This window comes from Equus quagga, chromosome 5 (assembly GCF_021613505.1).
Source record: "Equus quagga isolate Etosha38 chromosome 5, UCLA_HA_Equagga_1.0, whole genome shotgun sequence".
In the NCBI taxonomy this organism is placed as follows: domain Eukaryota; kingdom Metazoa; phylum Chordata; class Mammalia; order Perissodactyla; family Equidae; genus Equus; species Equus quagga.
In genome coordinates, this window is record NC_060271.1 from 117,944,719 (window position 1) to 117,972,242 (window position 27,524).

General features: G+C 38.8%; 1 protein-coding gene across 1 annotated transcript in view; it reads left to right on the forward strand.

Annotated features, from left to right (window-relative positions):
• The window catches only part of HADHA (hydroxyacyl-CoA dehydrogenase trifunctional multienzyme complex subunit alpha), a 47,067-nt gene that overhangs the window by 4,885 nt on the left and 14,658 nt on the right, over positions 1 to 27,524 (forward strand). The window contains exons 2-11 of the mRNA XM_046662528.1: positions 8,384 to 8,425; positions 8,519 to 8,589; positions 10,147 to 10,280; positions 12,746 to 12,884; positions 13,873 to 13,992; positions 15,590 to 15,692; positions 21,888 to 22,010; positions 22,484 to 22,602; positions 25,046 to 25,102; positions 27,023 to 27,132. Coding sequence (XP_046518484.1) covers positions 8,384 to 8,425; positions 8,519 to 8,589; positions 10,147 to 10,280; positions 12,746 to 12,884; positions 13,873 to 13,992; positions 15,590 to 15,692; positions 21,888 to 22,010; positions 22,484 to 22,602; positions 25,046 to 25,102; positions 27,023 to 27,132 — 1,018 coding nt within the window. The remainder of the gene's footprint in view (positions 1 to 8,383; positions 8,426 to 8,518; positions 8,590 to 10,146; positions 10,281 to 12,745; positions 12,885 to 13,872; positions 13,993 to 15,589; positions 15,693 to 21,887; positions 22,011 to 22,483; positions 22,603 to 25,045; positions 25,103 to 27,022; positions 27,133 to 27,524) is intronic.

Below are 27,524 nucleotides of genomic sequence, written 5' to 3' on the forward strand. Positions count from 1 at the left end.
TCTCCAACATTTGTCACTTTTTGTTTTGGTTATTTTTGCCATTCTAACAGACGTAAGGTGATATCTTAGTGTAGTTTTGATTTGCGTTTCCCTGATGCACAGTGATGAACATCTTTTCATGTGTCTCTTGGCCATCCGTATATCTTCTTTGGAGAAATGTCTGTTCATGTCCCCTGCCCATTTTTTGATCGGGTTATTTGATTTTTTGTTGTTGAGCTGTGTGAGTTCTTTATATATTATGGAGATTAACCCTTTGTCAGATAAATAACTGGTAAATATTTTTTCCCAATTTAGTGGGTTGTTTTTTTGTTTCAATCCTGTTTTCCCTTGCCTTGAAGAAGCTCTTTAGTCTGATGAAGTCCCATTTGTTTATTCTTTCTCCTGTTTCCCTCATCTGAGGGGTTATGGTGTCCAAAAAGATCTTTTTGATACTGATGTCAAAGTGTGTACTGCCTATATTCTCTTCTAGAAGACTTATTGTTTCAGGTCTAATCTTTAGGTCTTTCATCCATTTTGAGTTTATTTTTGTGAATGGTGAAAAAGAATGGTCAATTTTCATTCTTTTACATGTGGCTTTCTAGTTTTCCCAGCACCATTTGTTGAAGAGACTTTCTTTTCTCCATTGTAGGCCCTCAGCTCCTTTGTCGAAGATTAGCTGTCCATAGATGTGTGGTTTTATTTCTGGGCTTTTAATTCTGTTCCATTGATCTGTGCACCTGTTTTTGTACTAGTACCATGCTGTTTTGATTAGTGTAGCTTTGTAGTATGCTTTGAAGTCAGGGATTGTGATGCCTGCAGCTTTGTTCTTTTTTCTCAGGATTGCTTTAGCAATTCAGGGTCTTTCCTTGCCCCATATGAATTTTAGGATTCTTTGTTCTATTTCTGTAAAGAATGTCATTGGGATTCTGTTTGGGATGGCGTTGAGTCTGTAGACTGCTTTAGGTAGTACGGACATTTTAACTATGTTCATTTTTCCAATCCATGTGCATGGAATGTCTTTCCATCTCTTTATGTCATCATCAGTTTCTTTCAGGAAAGTCTTGTAGTTTTCGTCGTATAGGTCTTTCACTTCCTTGGTTAAATTTACCCCAAGGTATTTTATTCTTTTTATTGCGATTATGAATGGGATTGAGTTCTTGAGTTCTTTTTCTGTTAGTTTGTTGTTAAAGTCTAGAAATGCTGCTGATATATGTATGTTGATTTTATACCCTGCAACTTTACTGTAGCTGTTGATTATTTCTAATGGTTTTCCTATGGATTCTTTGGGGTTTTCTATATATAAGATCATGTCGTCTGCAAACAGCAAGAGTTTCACTTCTTCATTGCCTATTTGGATTCCTTTTATTTCTTTTTTCTGCCTAATTGCTCTGGCCAAAACCTCCAGTAGTATGTTGAATAAGAGTGATGAGAGTGAACACCCTTGTCTTGTTCCTGTTCTCAGAGGGATGACTTTCAGTTTTTGCCCATTGAGTATGATGTTGGCTGTGGGTTTGTCATATATGGCCTTTATTATATTGAGGTACTTTCCTTCTATACCCATTTTATTGAGACTTTTTATCATAAATGGATGTTGGATCTTGTCAAATGCTTTCTCTGCATCTATTGAGATGATCATGTGGTTTTTGTTTCTCAGTTTGTTAATGTAGTGTATCACGTTGATTGACTTGTGGATGTTGAACCATCCCTGTGTCCCTGGTATAAATCCCACTTGATCATGGTGCATAATCTTTTTAATGTATTGCTGTATTCGGTTTGCCAAAATTTTGTTGAGGAGTTTTGCATCTATGTTCATCAGTGATATTGGCCTGTAGTTTTCCTTCTTTGTGTTGTCTTTGTCAGGTTTTGGGATCAGGGTAATGTTGGCTTCATAGAATGTGTTAGGGCGCGCTCCATCTTCCTCAATTTTCTGGAATAGTTTGAGAAGGATAGGTATTAAATCTTTTTTTTTTTTTTTTAAAGATTTTATTATTTCCTTTTTCTCTCCAAAGCCCCCCGGTACATAGTTGTATATTCTTCGTTGTGGGTCCTTCTAGTTGTGGCATGTGGGACGCTGCCTCAGCGTGGTCTGATGAGCAGTGCCATGTCCGCGCCCAGGATTCGAACCAATGAAACACTGGGCCGCCTGCAGCAGAGCGCGCGAACTTAACCACTCGGCCACGGGGCCAGCCCCGGTATTAAATCTTTTTTGAATGTTTGGTAGAATTCTCCAGAGAAGCCATCTGGTCCTGGACTTTTATTTTTGGAGAGGTTTTTGCTTACTGTTTCTATTTCTTTACTTGTGATTGGTCTATTCAGATTCTCTATTTCTTCCTGCTTCAGTTTTGGAAGGTTGTAAGAGTCTAAGAATTTATCCATTTCTTCTTGGTTGTCCAATTTGTTGGCGTATAGTTTTTCATAGTATTGTCTTATGATACTTTGTATTTCTGTGGTATCCATTGTGATTTCTCCTCTCTCATTTCTAATTTTATTTATTTGAGTCTTCTCTCTTTTTTCCTTAGTGAGTCTGGCTAAGGGTCTGTCAATTTTGTTTATTTTTTCAAAGAAGCAACTCTTTGTTTCATTGATCCTTTCTATTGTCTTTTTTGTTTCAATATCATTTATTTCTGCTCTAACTTTTATTATTTCCCTCCTTCTACTGACTTTGGGCTTTGTTTGGTCTTCTTTTTCTAATTCTGTTAGGTGTCTTTTGAGGTTGCTTATCTGAGATTTTTCTTATTTTTTGAGGTGAGCCTGTATTGCAATGAATTTCTCTCTTAGGACTGCTTTTGCTGCGTCCCAAATGAGTTGGTATGGCATGTTTTCGTTTTCATTTGTCTCCAGATAATATTTGATTTCTTCTTTAATTTCTTCAGTAATCCGTTGTTTGTTCAGTAGCATGTTGTTTAGTTTCCACATTTGTGCCCCTTTCCCATCTTTATTCTTGTAGTTGGTTTCTAGTTTCATAGCATTATGATCAGAAAAGATGCTTGATATTACTTCAACCCTCTTGAATTTATTGATGCTTGCTTTGTTTCCCAAGATATGGTCTATCCTTGAGAATGTTCCATGTGCACTTGAGAAGAATGTGTAACCTGCTGTTTTTGGATGGAGAGTTCTATATATATCTATTAAGTCCATTTGGTCTAATTTTTCATTTAATTCTATAATTTCCTTGTTGACTTTCTGTCTGGATGATCTATCCATTGGTGGTAATGGAGTGTTGAGGTCCCCTACTGTTATTGTATTGTTGTTGATGTCTCCTTTTAGTTTTGTTAATAGTTGCTTTACAAATTTTGGTGCTCCTGTGTTGGGTGCATGTATATTTATGTGTTATGTCGTCTTAGTGGAGTGTCCCTTTTATCGTTATATACTGCCCCTCTTTGTCTTTCTTTATCTATTTTGCTTTGAAGTCTACTTTGTCTGATAGAAGTATGGCGACACCTGCTTTCTTTTCTTTTTTTTTTTTTATTAAAGATTTTATTTTTTTTCCTTTTTCTCCCCAAAGCCCCCCAGTACATAGTTGTGTAGTCTTCGTTGTGGGTCCTTCTAGTTGTGGCATGTGGGACGCTGCCTCAGCGTGGTTTGATGAGCAGTGCCATGTCCGCGACCAGGATTCGAACCAATGAAACACTGGGCCGCCTGCAGCGGAGCGCGCGAACTTAACCACTCGGCCACGGGGCCAGCCCCGACACCTGCTTTCTTATGTTCATCATTAGCTTGGAGTATCGTCTTCCATCCCTTCACTCTGAGCCTGTGTTGTCTTTGGGGCTGAGGTGTGATTCCTGGAGGCAGCATATTGTTGGATCTTGTTCTTTAATCCATCCTGCCACTCTATGTCTTTTGATTGGAGAGTTCAATCCATTTACATTTAGAGTGATTATTGAAATGTGGGGGCCTACTGCTGCCATTCTATTGCTTGTTTCCTCGTTCTCTTGCATTTCCTGTGTTTCTCGTCCCATGATTTTTGGACTACTATTTCAGGTAGGTACTTTTCTATATCAGCTTTCTTCTTATTTGTAATTTGTGTCTTTGTTCTTGTTATTTGTTTAGTGGTTACCAAGTGGTTTGTATAAAACATCTCATAGATGAGATAGTCTGTTTTATGATAGCCTCTTATTTCCTTAGATTAAGATGTTCCATCCCTTTCCTCTTCCCCTTCTAAGTTGTTATTGTCAGATTTTTTTTTCTTCCTTCTTGTGTTGTGAGTTTGTGGTTAAAATGACAAGATTATATTTATTCTTGGTGTTTCCCTTCCTTTTATCTTTAATGTTATACTTAACTTTTGCTAACCTGTTCTGATGGAAAGCTGCAACCTTCTGATTTTGTCTTTCTGTTTATCTCCTTTGCTCTGGGTTTTGTAACCCCTTTCCTTTTTTTGATTTTTCAGGTATGAGGGTCTTCCTGAGCATTTCTTGCAGGGGAGGTCTTATGGCAATGAACTCCCTTAACTTTTGTTTATCTGGGAAAGTTTTTATTTCTCCATCATATTTGAAGGATATTTTCACTGGATAGAGTATTCTTGGCTGCAAGTTTTTGTCCTTCAGAGTTTTGAATATATCATTCCACTCTCTTCTAGCCTGTAAGGTATCTGCTGAGAAATCTGCTGACAGCCTTATGGGGGTTCCTCTGTAGGTTATTTTCTTCTGCCTTGCTGCCCTTAGTATTTTCTCTTTGTCATTGACTTTTGCAAGCTTCACTACTATATGCCTTGGGGTTGGTCTTTTTACATTGATAAAGTTTGGAGATCTATTAGCTTCTGTCACATGGAGTTTCATCTCTATCCCCAGGTTTGGGAAGTTCTCAGCCATTATTTCTTTGAACAGACTTTCTGCCCCCTTTTCCTTCTCTTCTCCCTCTGGGATACCTATAATCCTTATGTTGCATTCCCTAATTGAGTCAAATATTTCTCGGAGAGTTTCTTCATTTCTTTTTAGTCTTTGTTCTCTCTCTTCCTCTATCTGCAGTATCTCTATATTTCTATCCTCCAAATTGCTAACTCTATCCTCCATATTATTGACCCTACTGTTCAGAGAGTCCAGATTTTTCTTGATCTCCTCTGTTGGGTTCTTCATCTCCAATATTTCTGATTGATTCTTCTTTATATTATCAAGCTCCTTTGTGACATAGCTCCTGAACTCGTTGAGTTGTCTATCTGTATTCTCTTTTAATTCATGAGTTTTTTAATGATGGCTGTTTTGAATTCATCATCATTTAGTTTATAGATTTCAGAGTCTTTGGGATTGTTTTCTGGGTACTTGTCATTTTCCTTCTGTTCTAGAGATTTAATATATTTTTTCATACTGCTTGATGGTGTCGATTTGTGCCTCCATGTAGAGATAGAGTTTAGTTACTGCTTCCACTGCTTCTACTGGAGTTGGGGCGGGGGTCGGGGGGGGGTGGGCAGCTGTTTAATCTGCACCAACCAGGATACCTGTCAACTGTTGCTGACCAGACCTGGGCCCCTCCTCGTGGTCACAGTGGTTCTGTGGAGTCTCTCGTCAGCTGTGGGGACAATTGCAAGGGGGCCTCAGGTTGCTGGCGCCTACTGTCGCAGACCACCTAGACACCATCCCTCCTTAGGGTCTGCAGCAGTGTTATGGACTTTCACAGCGGCTGGAAGCAGGTTCACCTAGGTTTGCAGCTCTGTCACCGTCAGGGCCTGCAACATCTCACTTGTCTGCTATAGGCCACAGCAGAGCTATGGGTATCTACTGCAGTCTGTAGTTAGCTCACCCAGCTATGCTACTTTTGCCTCAGGGCCTTCCAGCCTTGTGATTGCCAGGCGGGGCCTCTCCGCTAACACTGTGCAGAGGCTTTTGCTGTGGCTGCTATGGGACCGTGGATTTTCCCCCTGGCCCGTGGAGTGGGCTTGCTGGGACTCCAACCTGCCACCGCCCACTCACATGAACTCACTTGGTCTCCCTTGCTCCCTCTGGGCCACAGCAGGAGACCGTGAGTCAGAGGCAACTGGTGGGTTGCTGCACCGCCCACGATCCTCCTGCCCCGGGGCATCCCAGCATTCTGAATGCTGGGTGAGGCTTCTCTGCTAATGCTGAGTAGAGGCTTTCCCTGCGGCTGCTCTGGGACCATGGATTTTCCCACTGGGCTTAGGGGCAATCGTGGGGGGCTTAGGTAGGGCTGTAGTGACCTGTTTCCACTGTCGCTCCGCCGATGTGCGCACATGCCCACCCTTGGTGCGTGGCAATGCTATGAGCGTGTCCACTGGAAGAAAGTCACTTGCAGGTACTAGACTGTCTGGGGATCAGGGAGTTTTCACTTATCTCCACCTCCTCCCAGGGCAATGTCTGTCCACCTTCTGATGTATAGCAGCACGGGTCTCTCAGGTGTCCTGAGATGCTGTGTGGATATCCTTTGTTAACTGATGAATGTCCAATTAGTTGTAGTTCAAAGGGGGAGAGACAAAAAAAGCTGCTCACTCCGCCATGTTGCTGACGTCACCCGCGAAATGGTTTGATTTTATTGTCCAGGGCCCTTGATTATCCTTGCATGCTAAGGCACATCTTAGACTCTTGTTGACATCCTTCAAATTCTGAACCTGATGAAGGTAGGGGATTTAGAGTAAGAGAGTAGGCACAGAGAGAGACAGGTGATCACAGGCTGGTGGAAAGGTTTAGCCACTGAGAAGTTGCTAGGGATTTTAACTTTTTTTTTTAATAATAGCACTCCTAAGTTAGACAGGCACTCCACACTCTCCTAAATTACATCTGTGGATTCCAAGACCATTTAGCCCCTAATATTGCCCAATGCAGTATATTTCAAGGACAATTAGAAATAAAAAAGTTTTAATACTATTAATTAAGAATTAAAGAATTTATACTTGAGGAAAGCTAGTATAACTAGAGAAGGAGCCACTGGATGGTATTAAAGCACTAGTTCTTTATCATCTTTGATATTACTTTAAAACTTATGCCTTTTGCTTGGTACAAGTGTTTCATGTGTTCTGCTATTACAGTTATCAATTATTAAGGAATGATTTGTTTTTATTTTTGGAGCCAAAGAGAGAGAAAACATGTTCCTAAGATAATTGGACAAGATTTGGAAGATGTGGGTAGGGAGAAGGAGTAAGGAGTTAAAGAGGTGCACAGGAGATGTGGTTTGAGATGAACCATGAATACGAAAGACAGAGGCAGAAAGAGCAGAGTGTTTTGAAAGATTAGAAGTTGTAATTAAGGGATGTTGACCCTGTGGTGGCCTCCAGAACAGTTTGGTTACCGCCTACAGCAGATGTTGGTTAAGCGCAGGGAAGAGAGGAGCCTTTAATGCTAGAAAGCAGGTAGAGTAATGCCCAGAACGAACTTGGAATTTTTGCCTAGAATTTCCCCATGTTCCTTACCTTCTATCCAGAGTCCAGATTGTAGTCTGTTGGGACTTCTCTTGTGATGACTTGTGCTCAAAAGATCATCTGATCATTGTGCTGGAGAGCCTCAATTAGTGAAGTGATTAGGAAAGAGGGAGGAGAATAGCTGGTCTTTGTTACCCATGGAGTAGGAGTGTTCTTGTTGAGTGCAACACAGATTTTTTCACTTATAAATTCTTAAAATAGCAAAGTGTGACATAGACTGTTTGATTTATAACAGCCACCAGTGCCCCTTGATTTTACTTTTCATAACACTAAAAGTCCATCTCTCCGTAAAAATGCAAGAGGACAGGTCTAGAGAACATGGTTGAGATACATATTAGGAACTGACATAATGTATTGCTTTGTAGATTTCTTAGTTCTAAGTGTAGTCATTTCCTATTGCTACTATAACAAAGTTCCACAAGCTTAGTGTCTGAAACAGTACAAATTTATTATCTTACAGTTGTGGAGGTCAGAAGTGAGTCTCACTGGCTAAAATCCAAGGTGTTGGCAGGCTGTGTTCATTCTGGACGCTCTAAGGGAGAATCTGTTTCCTTGCCTTTTCTAGCTGCTAGAGGCAGCCTGTGTTCCTTAACTTCTTCAAAGCTTGCAAGATGGGGTCCAGTCGTTCTCATGCTGCTGTTTCTCTGGTTCTCTTTGCCTCTCTCTTCCCCTCTGTAACTACGTTGGGCCCACTTGGATAGTCCAGGATACTGTCCCCTTTAAGGTCAACTAATTAGCAACCTTACTCAATTTGCAACCTTAATTCCCCTTTGCCATATAACCTAACATGTTCACAGTTTTCTGGGGATGTGGACATCTTTGAGGGGCCATTATTCTACCTACCACGTCTAGTATCCAAGTAATCATATGACATGATAATTGAAACAAAAAAGATATGGTAGTGATCACAATAATGGCCTAGAACACATTGTTCTAGTTTTGTTTTGTTATTCTTGTAATCCTAGCTTTGTTATATATAACAGGTACTACAAAAATTCTGTTTGGTAAAATAATTAATTTTGAAATACCTTTTTCTTACAGGTTATATTTGCCGCAACTTTGCAGGGTCCTCTGCTTTGCTGAGTAAGTTTAATTTCTCATTGACGTGCTTATGTTGCTTTTTAGATTTATTTAGCAATAAACATGTTTACAAATAAATTTTCCTTCTCTTTTTAGCCAGAACCCATATTAACTATGGAGTCAAAGGGGATGTGGCAGTTGTTCGAATTAACTCACCCAATTCAAAGGTACCTAATTTAACTTGCTGCAGTTTGTTTCTACTAACTACGTTTATGAATCCAGTCCTGAATGGGAAAGAAATAAATCCACCAATTTGGCAGTAATCTTATCAAAACTTACAGTTTGATTTTTTGTTTTTTGTTTTGTGAGGAAGATTTCCCCTGAGCTAGTATCTGTTGCCAATCTTCCTCTTTCTGCTTGAGGAAGATTGGGCGCTGAGCTAATACCTGTGCCAATCTTCCTCCGTTTTATGTGGGATGCTGCTACAGTGTGGCTTGACAAGCAGTGTTAGGTCTGCGCCCAGGATCCGAACCTGCGAATCCTGGGCTGCTGAAGCAGAGCATGTGAACTTAACTGCTACGCCACTGGGCCGGCCTGGCAAACTTGGAGTTTTGATAGTAAAATCAGTTATGAGAGTTTAACAAATTGCCTAAGGATTGCAGTTTTCTGAAGCAGTGGTTCTTGTTTAAGAACTCCTTCTAGGTGACTGTAGGTGTCAGATTAACATCAAGGATTAATAAAACTAGCTGTCTGTTACGGTGTTGAATGATGGGATGACATATAAGAACCAAAGGATAAACTTTGTTTATAAGAGTCAAAACTCTCCTGCCCATCTTAACCGTGAGGTTATGAAATCTGCTTTCTTCCTTACCTGCCTGACCTGAGTCATTATTTAGGGTAAGCTGGCTGGGTGAAATGTGGTTAAGCTTCCTGAGGGATCTGAATGATTTGGTGCTGTTCACGTAGTTCAAGTCAAGTTCTATTTAAAGTGGAGTTTCATTTGTTTTTGGCAATTTCAATAAAGCTTGCAGCATTAATGCAGTCTTTTGCCAAGAAGAGTTTTCTTTATTTATTGGTGTAAAGGTTTCACATTTCAGAAATCTTGTTACCAGAAGCCTAGATGAAATAGGAGGACCTAGATGGAAGCAGTTAACAACTATCACGAATTAAGGAAAATAAGAGCCAGTCCCCCTCACTAGAGTAAATCTTGGCACCCACTGACCAATGAGTCAAACTTAAGATATTTTTTAGAATTTTCTAAGTTGAGTATTTTTCCTGAACACAAAAATAACACATGCCTTTGGTAGGAAATTTTAAAACTATAATGAAGAAAATAATAGTCATTCATACCCCAACCCCAAAGATAGTCACCTTTAACATTTAATGCAGTTTCAACAAACAATAGTTACAAAATTAAGATCATACTATATGTCTAATTTTGATTCCTTTTTTTCCTTAACATTATACAAATTTTTTCCATACCAATAAATGTTTGTAGACTTATTTATAGCCTGCATATGAGTCAAACTCTTCGGTCTGTGACCCTGAGTTCCTCCTTTGAGTAAACCTGTTTTTAAAAGGAATGATGCTTCTAGTTGGCCAAAGCTGCCTGAGTAGTAAGCTCCTGGGTTTGGATTTTTTCCCCTGCCTCTCTTTCTTGCTTCTAACGATTTATTTCTGCTGAATAAACATTTCCTACAATCAAAATAGCACTCGATGGTGATTTGCACATCTAGTATTTCAAATTTTAAACCCTTAGACTCATGTGTATTTCCCTTTGGCAGGTAAATACACTGAATAAGGAACTGCAATCAGAGTTCGTAGAAGTCATGAATGAAATCTGGGCCAGCGATCAAATCAGAAGTGCCGTCCTTATCTCATCAAAGCCAGGCTGTTTTATTGCAGGTGCTGATATCAAGTAAGTTTTAGGAAATGTGAAGTCACCTTTATCTCAGCTAATACTATGTTTCTTAGGCCTAATCATTCTTCCTTTTGAAGGAAGGTGGAAGTAAATTCTTTGAAAGTTTTTTTTTTTAAGTTATTTTCAAGGGTATAAGAAAGTTGATAAAAAAGAGGGGCTTGTTGTTTAAACCATGTGTAAAACTAAATATCGCCTTTCCTTAAACAAGTCGAAAGCAGTTCAAGGAGGAATATTTGAATAAAATAAAAAATACTGTAAAACTAAAACTGATAGTGAGATGCCGTTTTTGCTACCCATCAGACCAGCAAACATTTAAAAGTCTGAAAATATCGTGTTGGCAGGGACTTGGGAAAATGAGAAAATTAATATATTACTAGTGGGAATACCAATTGGTACAGCCACTTTGGGAAGCAATTTGGCAGCGTTTGGTAAAATTGAAAATGCATGCGTCATATAATCCAGCGATACCTCTTCTAGGTATATATGCTAGAGAAATCCCACCACTGGTTTCTAAGGACCCACTGGTATAAAGGTGTGATTCAGTCCTGTATAATTTTAAAATAATGAAGAATTTGAAACAAGCTGAATGTCAGTCACTAGGGAAGTGAATAAGTAAAATGTGGAACATTCGTATGATAAATATTACAAAACAGTTCAAAGGAATTAACTAGATCTACAACATGATGTTAGAACTCAAAGACATAATATTAATTTTAAGGAAAAAAATGAGTTGCAGAATGTTTTTTACAGTATATAGTTTATGGAAACATTTTTAAACCATCCATGAATACTTTTTTATATTATTTATGCATACTACTATGTAGTTAGTCTGGAAGGATGCACTACAAACACGAAAATGGTTGTTTCAGGGTAAATGACGTGCCCTGTAGGACTTGAGATTGTCAAAGGGAACATTACTGATACAGCTAATATTTTCTTTCTTTTTTTTAAATGGTAGGATGTTTGTGTATATAACTTGTTTACAATTCTTTAAGGCATATATAAGGAGGAGAAATGATATCTTAGTGTTAGTTTAATCGGTTAAAATGTTAACAGTTGCTAATTCTTTCAAAATATGGGTATTTGTTATATTTTTCTTTGTACTTTAGGCAATGATAGCCAGCATTATAGGCTTAGCAATTTATACTTAAGGTGTTTGTATGTATATATTTTTTTAAAGATTTTTTGTTTTTCCTTTTTCTCCCAAAGCCCCCTGGTACATAGTTGTATGTTTTTCGTTGTGGGTCCTTCTAGTTGTGGCATGTGGGACGCCACCTCAGCGTGGCCCGATGAGCAGCGCCATGTCCCTGCCCAGGATTTGAACCAGTGAAACCGTGGGCCACCAACGCAGAGTGTGTGAACCCAACCACTTGGCCATGGGGCCGGCCCCTATTTTTAAACCTTGCTCCACATTGTGTACCCCTTTATGTTTATGTATAGTAATTAGAAATTTATAAATATCCTATTTATTTAATGTTTATTTTTTTAAAAAAGCAAAATTATGGGGCTGGCCCCGTGGCTGAGTGGTTAAGTTCGCGCGCTCCGCTGCAGGCGGCCCAGTGTTTCGTTGGTTCGAATCCTGGGCGCGGACATGGCACTGCTCATCAAACCACGCTGAGGCAGCATCCCACATGCCACAACTAGAAGGACCCACAACGAAGAATATACAACTATGTACCGGGGGGCTTTGGGGAGAAAAAGGAAAAAAATAAAATCTTTAAAAAAAAAAAAAAGCAAAATTATGTGTATCAAGTGCTTTTTCTTCTAGCTTGGTTATTTGAGCCTAGCAAGATGCTGATGTGCCTGACAGTAGCTACCTCTAGCCATAGGGAAATACTTGCAGCTTACATGAGGCTAGCTGAGCAACTCCCAGCATATACAATGATGAAAAAGTAGTTATGGTTGATCAAAAGTACAAAATCCACGGCTTAAATGTGTTCAGAAACAAAGCAAGTAGCAAATGAAACAAATTGAAATCCAAGGTCATTGAGTACGATATTATTGTAGCAGATCATTTTAATCATTAGGGATCTATTTAAAGGTTTTAGATCCCTCTAAACAAGTTGAAAGCTTTTTCTCCTGTAATTTTGATTGCTGTTTAATCTGAAAGCTACCTGATAGTGAAAATGTTTAATCTGATAGTGAAAATACCAGAAAATGATTTTCTCGTGTACAGAGCTTTGTAATTTAGTGATTTGTTATAGAAACAAAAATAAATTATGCAACACGTTTTGTTTCATGTTCTCTGAATCTGGAAATTTAACACTCGTTATAGAGAGACGATGTCGCTTGATGTTAGTACTATCTGAGGCAAAACCATTCTTAAAATTCTGAGTATTTGAAGATTCACCACCAAATATTGGTATGTGACAGGATAGGGATATAGCAGATGAGGTATTAAACAAAGTAGGCTGTAGTTTCATCTTGGTTGCTTTCCTTCTCTGCTCTCATGTTTCCTGCAGCATGTTAGCTGCTTGCAAGACCAATCAAGAGGTAACGCAAATATCCCAGGAAGGACAGAGAATCTTTGAGAAACTTGAGAAGTCCCCAAAGCCTATTGTGGCGGCCATCAGTGGATCCTGCCTAGGAGGAGGACTTGAGGTATAGATTGATCCCAAAGTCGCTGAGACTGTTCAGCTCACTGGGGAGATGCATCATCTGTGAACCTTTAGGCTACCGTTTTGCCTGCAAAAAGTTCTTGGAGGAGAACCAGCTTTCTTTTTAGCTGTCAGACTTCTGGATAGGTTTTAATGCTTATTCTCATGGCACAGAGCTAGTGAACCAAAGTGTGATATTTTCATTGATAAGTTGAGAAGATTTGAACTAGCTCCTTAAGGTCCCTTTCAATTCTAAAAACCTGGTTCCAGTTTGTGAGGCAAAGACTCAGAAGTGCGATCTGTGCTCTTGAGCTGCTTGAGTCTAATTGAAACACACAATGCGTAATAATACATGTAAGTGCTTTGTGAGTAGTAAATATGGTAAATAATATCAAATTTGAGAGAAGAGATGCTTATTAGACTGGAGCATGTGGGAAAGAAGGAGGGTAAAAGAAAATAGCATTTATTGAGCATGTATCACCTGCTGGGCTCTATGCGTGGCACTTTCACATATATTAAATAAGGAAATATGTGCCTGGTCCTAAATGATGGGCAGAATTTGGTTAACCAGAAAATAGTGGGAAAAAAGCATTCTGTGTATGGTGTGGTGTGATCAAAGACAAGTCTAAGCGGAGCGTAATGGGACGCCGTAAGGAGGCGTGCTCATCGGAAAGGAGAGTCTGTTTAGATAGAGAGCTTCTCAACCTGGACTGCGTGTACAATTATGTATGTCTTTTTCTGTTGAGAGCTTCCAGAGCTTTCAGTAGATTTTTAAGGAGTTCTGCAACCCAAAAAGAGGTTATTAAATTAGTGGAAAAGTATGAAATAAGACTGAAAAGGTAAATTGTAGAAAGCATCAAATGCCAGCCAAGAAATTTCAGTTTATTCTGTGGGCACATTCCCACTTTGTAAGTAATCTTTAGACCTTCACAGATCCTAAGATGTTACAGTTACATTTTCTAACTTTCTAATTTTCTTTCATTTGTTTGAAGCTTGCCATTTCATGCCAATACAGAATAGCAACAAAAGATAAAAAAACAGTGTTAGGTTCCCCTGAAGTTTTGCTGGGGATCTTACCAGGAGCAGGAGGCACACAAAGGCTGCCCAAAATGGTGAGTTTGAGACCCTATTCTGAACTTCAGAACCTCGGTACCTATATGCCCCTTTAGATCTATTTCCTCTTGTACAAAAGGCATAATGTGGCTATTCATTGCAGAATTTAGAAACCAAATAATATGTGAGTGTATAGGATCAAATTTTTCTTCCTGATATTTGTTTATTTTTTCAATACCTTGATCAAAATTATTATTATTTTTTTAAAGATTTTATTTTTCGTTTTCCTCCCCAAAGCCCCCCAGTACATAGTCATGTATTTTTAGTTGTGGGTCCTTCTAGTTGTGACATATGGGATGCCACCTCAGCATGGCTTGATGAGCGGTGCCATGTCCACACCCAGGATTTGAACCGGCAAAACCCTGGGCTGCCGAAGCAGAGCACAAGAACAACCACTCGGCCATGGGGCCAGCCCCCCCCTTTTTTTTCCTCTGCTTTTTCTCCCCAAATCCCCCCAGTACATAGTTGTATATTTTAGTTGTGGGTCATTCATAGTTGTGGCATGTGGGACGCTACCTCAATGTGGCCTTGATTAAAATTATTAATGAAGGTCTTTGTTAGTCCTTGAAGAAGGAATAAAGATAAATAAGATACATGTCTTCCCTGTCTGGAGCTTATAGTTTCATTGTTCCTTCTCTGCACGGTATCATCTTACCCATTTTTCAAATCTGTGGGTCATATTTCACGATAAATATGAAGCAGACCTTTCCCCTGATTTTGGATGATTTCCTTGCTGTGTTCTATAGAACCAAAAGAGGCCCATCAGGCTTTTGAATTCTTAAGGAGAGGCGAAGGCCCATCAGACCTGGAGGCTGCAGAGCAATCTGAACATCAGGCTCCAGGGCAACTGAACCTCATAGCTTCTGGCGCTGTAGATTCCTCAGTGAAAGCAACGCTCAGCAGAAATACTCTTTGGAGGGAAGTTGATGTGAGCTGGGCGCAGAAAAATAGGAAGGTTTACGGTATAATAAACCTGATAATAAATAGTATACATTCTTTCATAGGAATTCTCAAGAGGATTTATTGAAAGAATGAATAAGCCTTATATGTATGTAGAAAATACTGCTGAGTTTCTTTTGTTTTGTTTTATTATGGTTGGTATTTGAATGTTGCTATAAGCCATTCTTCTAGTACCTACATAAGAAGTCCTAGCTTAATTCTATTTTTGTTGAGCCTAATATTCTTTCTAAAGACGTTGTCAAAACTGTCAGGTTTCTCAGTCTCCCCTAGTTCCAATATAGGAATTTTAAATGTTCTATAAATGATAGAGAAGAAATTCAGGATGACATAAATGCACAATTTTGGGAAACATGAAATTATTTCTCCACCTTATCAATTCCATAAGACAGAAATCCTACATATTGAATTAAAAGAAGAGATATAAAGACATTTTTGCTTCAGCTGGAGGAAAGTTTCTAATCCTAAAAGTTACCTAAATAAGTATTATTATGTAAAATTTAACTGATAAATAGCATAAAAATCTGTTTTGACCTTTCTCATTTTAATATTTATTTTGCTCAGTTGAATAATTTGTAAGCTGTAATTAGCACTCTAATGTTTTTTCCTCTTTTGCTCTGGTCCTTGCTTGCGTGTTAGGTGGGAGTGCCTGCTGCTTTCGACATGATGCTGACTGGTAGAAACATTCGTGCAGACAGAGCAAAGAAAATGGGACTGGTTGACCAATTGGTGGAACCCCTGGGTAAGTGTTAGCGTGCCTCAGAGTTGGGCCACATCAAATTATTTATTTTCTTAAAGAATTAATATCTTTTTGGTTTTTATTGCAGTAACATTGGTGTATAGTAGTATATAAATTTCAGGTGTACATCATTATATTTCGATTTCTGTGTAAATTTTATCATGTTCACCATCCGAAGACTAATTAGAGTCCATCACCACACACGTGTACCTAATCACCCCTTTGGCCCTCCCCCCTCACCCCTTTCCCTCTGATAACTACCAGTCCAATCTCTGTCTCTGTGTGTGTGTTTGTTGTTGTTTTTATCTTCTATTTATTAGTGAGATCATATGGTGTTTAACTTTCTCCCTCTGACTTATTTTGTTTAGCATAATACCCTCAAGGTCCATCTGTACTGTCACAGATGGCGAGGTTTCATCCTTTTTTATGGCTGAGTAGTATTCCATTGCATATATACACCACATCTTCTTTATCCATTCGTCCCTTGATGAGCACCTAGGTTGCTTACAAGTCTTAGCTATTGTGAATAATGCTGCAGTGAACATAGGGGTGTATATATCTTTATGCATTCATGTTTTCATGTTTAAAGAGTTAATATCTTGAATACTGGTTAGAGTGAAACTCACTCTTAAGAAATGAGTCATCATTCTGAAGAGTGAAGTTTTCTAAAAATAGTTAATACTAAATCCTTTTAAACATCACCCCAGTTTCTATTTTACTTTATAATTTGGACATCAGGAGCACGGAATTGAATTAAGTCATTATTTTTGGTTCTTAAATTGCCTGTGTCATTATCTGTGATAACCCTCCTTCAGTGTTTGGTGTCTGTTTTGGTAATATAGTAAACGTGTATAAAACAACCAGTCTGAGAATATTACCAATAATTGACATCTGCTAATGTGTGGCCTCGCTCTGTGCAATTTCTTTGCCTCCCCTCACCCAAGGAAACCACTATTCCAGATTGTGTGTTCATCACCCTCTTGCATTTCTTAAAATCAGCATTATTGAGATGTTATTTACATAATAATAAATTTACCAATGTTTAGTGTATAATTTGAGTTTTGATGAATGTATATAGCTGTGTAAACACTACCATAATCATACAATAGAACATTTCTAATATGTAGCTTTTTGTGTCTTCTTTCATTTAGCATAATGCTTTTGGGATTCATCCATGTTGTTGCACGTATAAGCAGTTTGTTACTTCTTATTGCCAAGTGTTATTCCATTGTTTAGATATACCATAATTTGTTTATCCATTCACCAAATGATGGACATTCGAATTGTTTCCAGTTTAGGGCTGTTCTGAATAAAGCTGCTATGAACATTCACCCACAGGTCTTTATGTGGACGTATATTTCTTTTCTCTTGGACAAATACCAAAGAGTAGATTGGCTGGACCATATGATAGATGTATTTTTAGCTTTTAAGAAACTGCCAAACTGTTTTCCCAAAGTAGTTATATCATTTTGCATTCCCACCAGCAATATATGAGAGTTCCAGTTACTAACTGCTTTTCATGGTCTGTCTGTCTAGTTTTGGACATTCTAATAGGAATATAGTAATATCTCATTGTGGTTTTAATTTGTGTTTCCCTAATGACCAAAGATACTGAGTTTCTTTCATGTGTTTATTTGCCTTCTGTGTATCTTGTGGTGTAGTGTCTGTTCAAATGTTTTGCCCATTTTATTCAATTGAGTTGTTTTTCTTATTATTGAGTTTTCAGAGTTCTTTGTATATCAGGATCTAAGTCCTTCATGAGATTTGTGAATTGCAGATATTTTCTTGCTGTCTGTGGCTTATCTTTTCAATGTCTTAATTTTGATGAAGTCCAATGTATCAAGGTCCTCTTTTATGTGTCACGCTGTTGGTATCGTGTCTAAGAAATCTTTTCCTAATAAGATCACAAAGATTTTCTCCTGTATTCTGGAAGTTTTGCTGTTTAGCTTTACATTTTAGTCTGTGATCCATTTCAAGTTAACTTTTATGTATGATGTGAGGTAAAGACTGAGTCTTTTTTTTGCTTATGAATATCCAAATACCCTGGTGCAGTTTGTTGGGAAGACTCTTCTTTTCCCATGGAACTACCTTTACACCTTGGTCAAAAATCAGTTGACCCCATACGTTTGGGTCTAAACCAGATTTCCTGTTTCTAATTATTATACGTCTTTACTTAAGCCATTATCACATTGTCTTGATTTTCATGTTTTTGTAGTAAATCTTGAAACCAGGTAGTAGGACCCCCTCTAACTTAGTTCTCTTCTTTCAAAATTATTTTGCTTATACTGGTTTCTTTGCACTTACATATAAATTTTATAATCATTTCATGCATATCTGCAAAAATACTTGCTAGGATTTTGATTGGAATTGCATTGAATCAATGTATCAATTTGGGGAGGATTGATATCTTTCAAATACTGAATTTTTTCACCATGAACATGATATAACTCTCTATTTAGTTCGTCTTTAATTTCTCTCAGTAGTATTTTATGCTTTTCATTGAATATATCTTGCACACATTTTGTTAAATTTATATCTAGATATTTCATACTTTTAGGCCATCATACTTTTTTACTTTAATTTCTCATTATTAATTACTAATGTATACAAATACAATTGATTTTTGTTTGTGGACCTTGTAGTCTGTGATTTTGCTAAATTTATTTATTAGTTCTAGTGGCTTTTTCTGTAGATTCCTCAGGATTTTTCCATGTAAATAACCATATTGTCTATAGATAAGAACATTTTGTCGTCTTCTTTTCCCATCTGGTGGCATTTATTCCTTTTTCTTTAGTTACTGCAGTGGCTAAGATTTTTAGTACAGAATTGGATAGAAGTGGTGAAAGCAGATATTAACTTGTTCCAGTCTTAGGGGAAAAGCATTCACCCTGGTGTTGTCGAGTGTATGATGTTACTGTAGGTTTTTCATACATGCCCTGTATCAAATTGTGGACATTCCCTTTTATGTATAGTTTGCTGAGAATAGGTGCTGAATTTTATCAAATGCTCTTTCTGCGTCTAATGAGATGATTGTGTAGTTTTGTCTTTTTTTAGTCTATTAGAATGTCATTACACTAATTTTTGACTATTGAACCAGGCTTGTGTTCCTGGAATAAACTCCACTTGGTCATGATGTATTACCCTTTTTATAAATTGCTGGCTGGATCAGCTAAAATTTTGTAAAGGATTTTTATGTCTGGTCGTAAGAGATAATGGTCTCAGGGATAATTTTCTTTTCTTGTGATATTTTTCCCTGGTGTTGGTATCAAGGTAATGCTGGGTTCATAAGATGAGTTGGAAAATATTCCCTCCTCTTTTATTTTCTGGAAGATTTTGTGTAGAATTGTTATTATTTCTTCCTTAAGTACTTGATAGAATTCACCAGTGAAGTCATACGGACTTGGAGTTTTCTTTGTTGGGAAGATTTTGACACATCAATTCAATTTCCTTGATAGATCTAGGGCTATTCGGGGTCTTTCTTGAGCGAGCTGTAGCAGTTTGCTTCTCGAAGATTTTCTCCATTTCATTTAACTTCCCAAGTTTATTGCAATAAAGTTGTTCATGATACTTCATTATTATTCGTTTAGTATCTTTATACTCTGTAATTATGTCTCCTCTTTCATTCTTGATATTGATAATTTGTGTCTTCTCTTTTTTCCCTGATGAGTCTGGCTAGAAATTTATCAACATTATTGACCTTTCTAAGAACTAGCTTTTAGTTTCGTTGATAGTCTCTGTTTTTGTTTGTTTGCTGTTTCATTGATTTCAGCTATCTCATTATATATTTCTTTCTCCTTGCTATTGGGTTTAATTTGCTCTTTTTCTAGTTTCTTAAGGTGGAAGCTTAGATCATTGGTTTTAGGCATTTCTTCTTTTCTAACGCGAGCATTTAAAGCTCTAAATTTACCTCTTAGCCTCGCTTTATCTGCATTTTTTCTTTTTTTTTTGAGGAAGTTTAGCCATGAGCGAACTACTGCCAATCCTCCTCTTTTTGCTGAGGAAGACTGGCCCTGAGCTAACATCCCTGCCCGTCTTCCTCTACGTTATGCGTGGGACGCCTACCACAGCATGGCTTGCCAAGCAGTGCCATTTCGTTACCCGGGATCAGAACCGGCGAACCCCAGGCCACCGAGAAGCAGAATGTGTGAACTTAACCACTGCGCCACCGGGCCGGCCCCTCAAAGATATTTTTGATGGGTAGAATTCCACGTTTCCAGTGTTTTTCTTATACTATCTACCTTGTGTTGGGGCCTCCATAATTTCAGATGAGAAGTCTGTTGTCATTTTTATTTTTGTTGTTCTGTACATAATATGTCTTCCCCTGCCCCCAGCTGCTCTCAGATTTTCCCTTTATTACTGGTTTTAACAATTCCCTTTATTACTGGTTTTAACAATTTATTGCCTTGGTTTTTTTTAATGTTTGTTATGCATGAGATTCATTGAGCTTAGATAATGGGCTTCTAGTTTTCATCAAAATTCAAAACTTCTTGGCTATTTCTTCAAATATTTTTGTCTCCTCTCACCCTTTTCTGAGACTCTCATTTTATATATGTTAGGTCACTTGATAATGTCCCAAAATGAAGCTCTGTTTTTCTCATTGTCTGTATATTTTCTGTTGTTGTGTGTTCAAGTTTCCTGATCTTTTCTTCTTCAGGGTATAATCTGCTATTAATCCAATTCCGTGTATTTTTCATTTCAACTATTGTTTTTCTTCGTATCTAGAAGTAACATTTGATTCAGTTTTATGTCTTCAATTTATCCTTATTATGTTTCTGTTTTCCTCTACCTTCTTGAACATATGGCATGAATTTACAGTAGCCTTTCTAATATTGTGTCTGCTGATTCTATCGTTTCATTTCTGCATCTGTTTCTGTCAGTCAAATTGTCTCCTGGCTATAGGCCATTTTTTTCTTGCTTCTTTTCGTGCCCCTATGATGGTTCTTTCCCTGGCCTCAGGTGGTTTCCTCTTGTGCATGTGCAGAATAATACTCGGCCAAAGTTTTAAGGGGCCACTGAGTAGACTCTGGAGCTCTCCTTTTGTGTAGCAACTGCTGTCCAGTATTCTGCTTCACAAATGCCAGTTGCTTTGGCCTCCCTACAGGCTCCATCTGATTTTTGTGGGCCCTGTGCACTTCTGCCATTAGGAAGTTCTGGGCTTAGTTCTTTTTCTTCCTCCTCCACGCAGGTTCCAAACAGGGCAGATTTCCTAAGGGAGAGATTGGTTGCGTATTTGTTGCAGGCATCTCCCTCTGTTGGAATTTTGTCTCTTGCGTACCACACAACTACACAAGGTTGCCTTTTCACCTCCAGCCACCTCCTCCTCCAGTGTGGCTCTTTGGGCTTTTGACTGAGCCTAGTAGTGTCTGTTTCACAGCCCTGCGAACACAGCCTTTGGATTCTTTAAGTCTAGCTCTTTAGTCTCCTGCCTCAAGCAACTTCAGTATTAGGCAGGTGCATTGTGGAAAGTGAGTTGCACATTTTGGGCATGCCTCTTTCTCTGTACAAGTACTTTATGTTCTAAACAAATCGTGATGCTCTGAGAGAGTTCACTCTAGCTTCCTGACCCAGTCCCTCCAGCCTCCTACACCACCTTAGAACACCACAGATGGTCCCTGGGGAAAACTAAACTGGCATTTGGTTTCTTCTAGCTTCTTATCTGCTGCATGTGCACCAAAAACTCTGATCATTTCACTTTCCCCCAGTAGCATCCTTCTGCTTAAGCTAAGCCCAATCTTTAACACATGCCCCAAAGTATCACATACTCCCAGAAAAGATAATGTTGGCAATCATCAGTTCACCTTCAACAGCTCTTCCATCTCTGGAATTTTAGTTCCTGTAGTCCTTGATGCTTCCACAGCTCTCCAATGTCTTTACGAATGTGATTTTGCAATTTATTCATTTTTTTCCAGTTTTGCAGCAAGAATACAGGCCTTATGGGACATATCACATCCTACTCAGAAGTGGAAGCCAGGCGGAGATGGTTTAAGACCCTCTTTTCTACCTAAGCACATTTTTGCACCTTTGCCCGGTGTTACTTCTCTTCTTTGAGTCCATAGTTCGTGACTCTGCCAGCTGCCAATCTCTAGTCTGACATGGAAAGTGGGTACTGAGCCTTTGGCTTCGGCATGCCTGGGTTTTGCCTACCTGGGACTAATCTAAGCCTGATTTGCATTCCAGTCTGTTGTGTTCATTTTACAGGACCAGGATTAAAGCCTCCAGAGGAACGGACAATTGAATACCTAGAAGAAGTTGCAGTTACTTTTGCCAAAGGACTAGCTGATAAGAAAATCTCTCCGAAGAGAGACAAAGGATTGGTGGACAGTGAGTATCATTATTAAAGAACAAAGGCAAAGTTTCTTTCCTGGGAGTTTAATTTTATTTGCTGTAAATTATTCAAAATAAGGAAGAGGTAAATGCATCATTTACTCTAGGCGTAAAGTCAACCTTAAGGGGTGCAACAACTCTGGGGTCAAGTGCTGAACCTTACGCTGGTTAGTTAAAGACATTTTTTAAAAAATTCTTATTTTGGAAAATTTTAAACATTAATATAAAGGTAGAATAGTACAATAGTGTAATAAACACCCATATACCCAACACCCAGCTTTAGCATTTATCGACTAATTAAAGCATGTTTCAAGAAATGCTTAGATTGAAATTTAAAGTTTGTATATCAGAGTAAAGGGCAGTTCTTTCAGAGAGCTAGAATTAGTGCATTTTTATAGAGTTTATAGAACAAACTAACAAGGAAGGCTAGGCTCTTTCCAGTAAATATCTAAAAGCATTTTACCTTACAGAATTGACATCGGTCGCCATGGGTATTCCATTTGTCAGGCAACAGATTTACAAAAAGGTGGAAGAAAAAGTACGAAAGCAGACCAAAGGCCTTTATCCTGCACCTCTGAAAATAATTGATGTGAGTCTTTATCTACTCCCACATTTCTCCTATTTCCTCCTTTTGTATAAAGCAATGCTCTTTACTGCCATTCTGGACCATGTATGCCAGTACTAATGTTCTTAATTCTGCTATTAAATTACTTACCAAAAATAAAAGAGGAGCATAGCAAGCTATAAGCACTCATATAAAGTGATATATTTAGGGGCTGGCCCCACGGCTGAGTGGTTAAGTTCACGCGCTCCGCTGCAGGCGGCCCAGTGTTTCGTTGGTTCAAATCCTGGGCGCGGACATGGCACTGCTAATCAAACCATGCTGAGGCAGTGTCCCACATGCCACAACTAGAAGGACCCACAACGAAGAATATACAACTATGTACCCAGGGGTTTTGGGAGAAAAAGGAAAAAAATAAAATCTTAAAAAAAATAAATAAATAAAGTGATATATTTGGGGATATTTAGTGCAGGCATACTCAGTAGTTGTTGAGTTCAAACTACCAGTTATAAACCAGGAAAAGAACCTGTGTTGTATCAGTATAACAAGGCCAGTAAAATATTGGGCATCAATTAAGAGGTAGTTAAAACAAAATTGATGACTGTATTCTATTCTTAGTCAAAACCATTGTCAATACCTGAAGTGTCTCATTGACTTCCCCATTGCCTTAATTATAAAAAAAATGTAATGATACAGGGAAGTTCTGAAAAAGATCAAGGAGGAAATTAAAATAATCACAGGGTTAAAGAAACTTCTATGTAAAGATAGACTTTAAAGCTTAGAACTCTTGAGTCTGGAAAGTCCAAGATTAGGGGAGCATATAATCAAAGACTTCAAAATTGGAGAATGGATCAGTCAACAAATGTATTTTGAGCAGAAGACATCAAAGTACATAAAATGTGAAACATGATCCCCCAACTCTGTTCATCTCACTGTCTGGGCAGGGAGATTAGACATGTTTATGTGGTAAACCAGATAACAGTATAAGGGACATTAACAGGCAGCATAGGATTAATGCCAGATAATGGGACAGAGGAAAATTGCTGAGGACACAGAGGAGGGAACACTCACTGTAAGCCAGAAAGATCAGGAAGAACCTCATAGGATTTTACCCGAACCCTAAGAAATGGGTAGAGAACAGGTGGGGGGAAGTAGTGCCAGGTAGGATGGGCATTTTGAGTAAAGTTACAGAAGGTGGAAAACATGAGACTCTTCAAGGAACATTTAATGATCAGTTTTTGTAGGAGGATAGTGAAATGTCTGCAGAGAGGCAGATTGAAGCTAGATTTTAGAAGCTTGTCAATAATGAGTTGAGAAATTTGAGCTTTGTCCTATATGGATCATAGAGAACCATTTTCATGGTAGTGAGTAAAAATGGATTAGAAAAAGAGAGAAAGTAGAGCAGTGAACTAGGAAGCTATCTTGGTAATTCAGACTTGAAGTTTGAATAAGAACTGAGATATGATAGTAAAAGTGAAAATATGAAGGTAGTAACAGACTTGCCCAAGAGACGATATGAGCTAAGTTTTAAAAGTGTTGAGTTTAGCTATTTCAAGAAATGCAAGGGAGGCCGGCCTCCTGGCATAGTGGTTAAGTTCAGTGCACTCCGCTTCAGTGGCCCAGGTTTGGATCCTGGGTGCAGACCTACACCACTCATCAGCCACGTTGTGGCAGCAACCCACGTATAAAGTGGAGAGGAAGATTGGCACAGATGTTAGCTCAGGGCTAATCTTCGTCAGCAAAAAAAGAAAGAAAAAGAAAAGAAAAGAAATTCAAGCAACAGTAATTTAGACAGAAAAGTCAGATTTAAGGATGTAGATTTGTTTACTTGGGTTTTTGTCATTCCTATAAATTATGATGATGAGTACAGGGTCATTTCTTCATGTTTTATACTTGCCGTTGTATTTGGGATAGTACTTATCCCAAATGTTAAATTGAATTTCATAGAGTTCATGATTAGTATGGTAAACTAGAGGATGTGCCTGAGGAAGAATGCAGAGAGGAGAAAAGGGCTGAAATTGGAACTTTGGGGATCTGCCTGCATTTAGAGAAGAGAGAAACTAGAAGAGTAATTTAAGTAGGAGGAAAGGTAATTAAGAGGAAAAGGTAAGCCTATTGGACTTGGAAGGGGGTAATGACCATTCTTTCTCTGACAAAATAACAGGATGAGGAGGTGGATGAGGAGGTGGAGTCTGAGCTGTGGAACCTCTGTGTTCTTTTCCTATTCTGACTTTTTAATTCTCTTTCTTCTATTTTATTTCTTTCCATTTCATGCTAGGTTTAGCAGTAGCCTGAGAGGTGGAGGATTGAGTGAGTCCCATGCAGCCAGGCACTCAGTCTCTTCCCTTTCTCCCTCCAGTCTAGGCTCTGACTGACTGTGAACACTAACACCACTAGCAGTTTTCTTCAGCCTCACTGTACATCTCTCCAATCCATTCCAGCGGTGAACAAGGGCTTTTATGTTTTTTAGGTCGTAAAGACTGGAATCGAGCAAGGGAGTGATGCTGGCTATCTCTCTGAATCTCAGGTAAAGTTATTTGCTTTTAATTTTTTATTAGATACAGGAAAAGCCAAGATCTAAAATCCTGTATAAAGCTGAAAAAAGAAAAAGTATCCAAAGCCTAGTAAAAAATTTTTCTGCCAGTGGTTATCGTTTCTTATCACTAATCTCAGTGAGCAAGTGGATGCTGAGAAAACCCTGGTGCCTGCAGAAGTTTGCGCTTGTTCTCAATAATGAGGGTGTAACTAGGAAGAGCAGGGACAGAGTCCTAATCCTTTCCAAAGGAATTGCTTGCATATTTTTGTTCTGTAATTGGGCTGGTTTTGTTGTGATAAAATGAAAGACATTGATAGAAGAATGTGTTTCTTACTTGTTAGAGCCAGGAGCTAAAACTTTGAAGCCCAGCTTCTCTCTGGTGAGTGAGAAAATAAAAGGAGGCACTGGCCCCAAGGCCAAGTGGTTAAGTTCACACGCTCCGCTTCAGCGGCCCAGGGTTCGCCAGTTCAGAGTCTGGGCGCAGACCTACGCACCACTCATCAAGCCATGCTGTGGTGGCGTCCCACGTTAGAAGAACTAGAATGACCTACAACTAGGATATACAACTATGTACTGGGACTTTGGGGAGAAAAAAAGAAAAGGAAAGGAAATGTTTTGTACCTACTTAAAAAAGACGACAGAAGGGATGCATGAACCAGCCTCACCCCTTCCACTTTTCTAACAAGTTGGTGGAGTTGTAGGTTTACGTGGTTTGGGTTGTTTTTAAGTTGTAAGCAATCATTGAAGAATGATTGCTCTTTGCTAATAGGACAGAAAATATCTGAAGAGCTCAGGACAAGTGCCAGAGAAAACATTTTCTGCACTAGGTCACTCATTGCTGTGCACTTCTGATTTGTTCTTTTACATCATGACCAGGGACACATGCATATGTACAGAGAAATTGAAGCATAAATTTCACAGATCAATAATTCTCCTCGCTATGTACATTGTATTCAATATTTTCTCTCCATTCTACTTATCACAACCCACTAAATTCATGACCACTTGTGGATCTCTGCCCACGAGTTGAAAATGGCTAATTTGTTGAATAGAACCTGGTGCCTCAAGATCAGGAGAACATTGTTTCATGTTCTATTAGGACAGGAAAGCAACTTGATTAACTAGGTTCCTTCTCTGAAATGCTGTTTGTAACCATGTAATCGTACCAGTAAATTCTAGTAATATTGATGGTGATAATAGCTAACATTGAGACCCTAGTCATTTTACTAGTTCTCATTTCATTCCCACAACAATACTGTAAAATAGATATTGTTTTTCCCATTTTAAGGATGGAGAAAGCTTCACAACTGGGAAAAGACAGAGCCAGGATTCATCCCCAGTTCTGTCAAACCCAAACTCTAAATCTTATGCTCTTAACCACTAAGTGGAGACTTGTTCTCTGTAAGTGTCATGGTGCTGTTTAAAGTGGTGGGTGTCACGTGGGACAGCCTGCTACACGGAAAGAGAGTGGGAGTTGGGAGTTGTGCTGCCTGGGTTCAAACTCCATTTCTGCCATTTTGAGGCAGTGTGGCTTTGAACAAGTTCTCTTAATTTCTCTGGGCCTCCTCTCCCCAATCTTTAAAATGAGAGGGTTGGTTGTGAAGGTCCGTTTTGGCTCTGACACTCTAACTCTATGAGAAAGATTCCCCAACCTCCGGTGAGAGAATGAGAGCTCATATATCCAAAACCTTTTTCAAAGCAGTAGTCAGAAAGTGCTGTGGATGAGAAGAGTAAAGAAAGGGTCCATCAGGAGAAGACAGACAGACAGATTCCACAGCACAGGCACTACTGAGACCCCGGAGGACCTGAGGCTTTGTGTGTGTCACCTCTGCACTGCAGAGAAACCCAGCAAGAGACTACCTCACCAAGACTCTGAAGTTCTGCCTTTTCTTGTTCTTCTTTACTTTTCAGAAATTCGGAGAGCTTGCAATGACCAAAGAATCCAAGGCCTTGATAGGACTTTACCATGGTCAGGTCCTGTGCAAGAAGAATAAATTTGGAGCTCCGCAAAAGGAGGTTAAGTAAGTGAAAGTCTACCTAGGAAGCCCCTGTGGATTTCACCGCGTGCCGAGCTTAAAGATGTCTTTGAACTTCTACAGAGCTTCAGTCTTGCCCCAAACCTCTTCTGTCCTGAGCACATTGGATCCCTATTCCTACCAAGAACTTTTGGCTTTCACAATTCTGCCTGTGCTGAGTTTTCTCCAGAACTCTCTAACGGCTCCTATGGAGGCCGCCTTTTCTTGCTACTGATGTCTCCTAGATATCTGGTTTAGGTTCACACACGCTGGCACTGTCTAATGATCTTATCGCTTCCTGTGACTTGAGATACCATCTCTGGAAACTCATATGTCTTCCTCATTAAAAAATATAAAGCCTTATTCTAATTGTTAAAGGCTTGTCCTTCTTTGAGCTT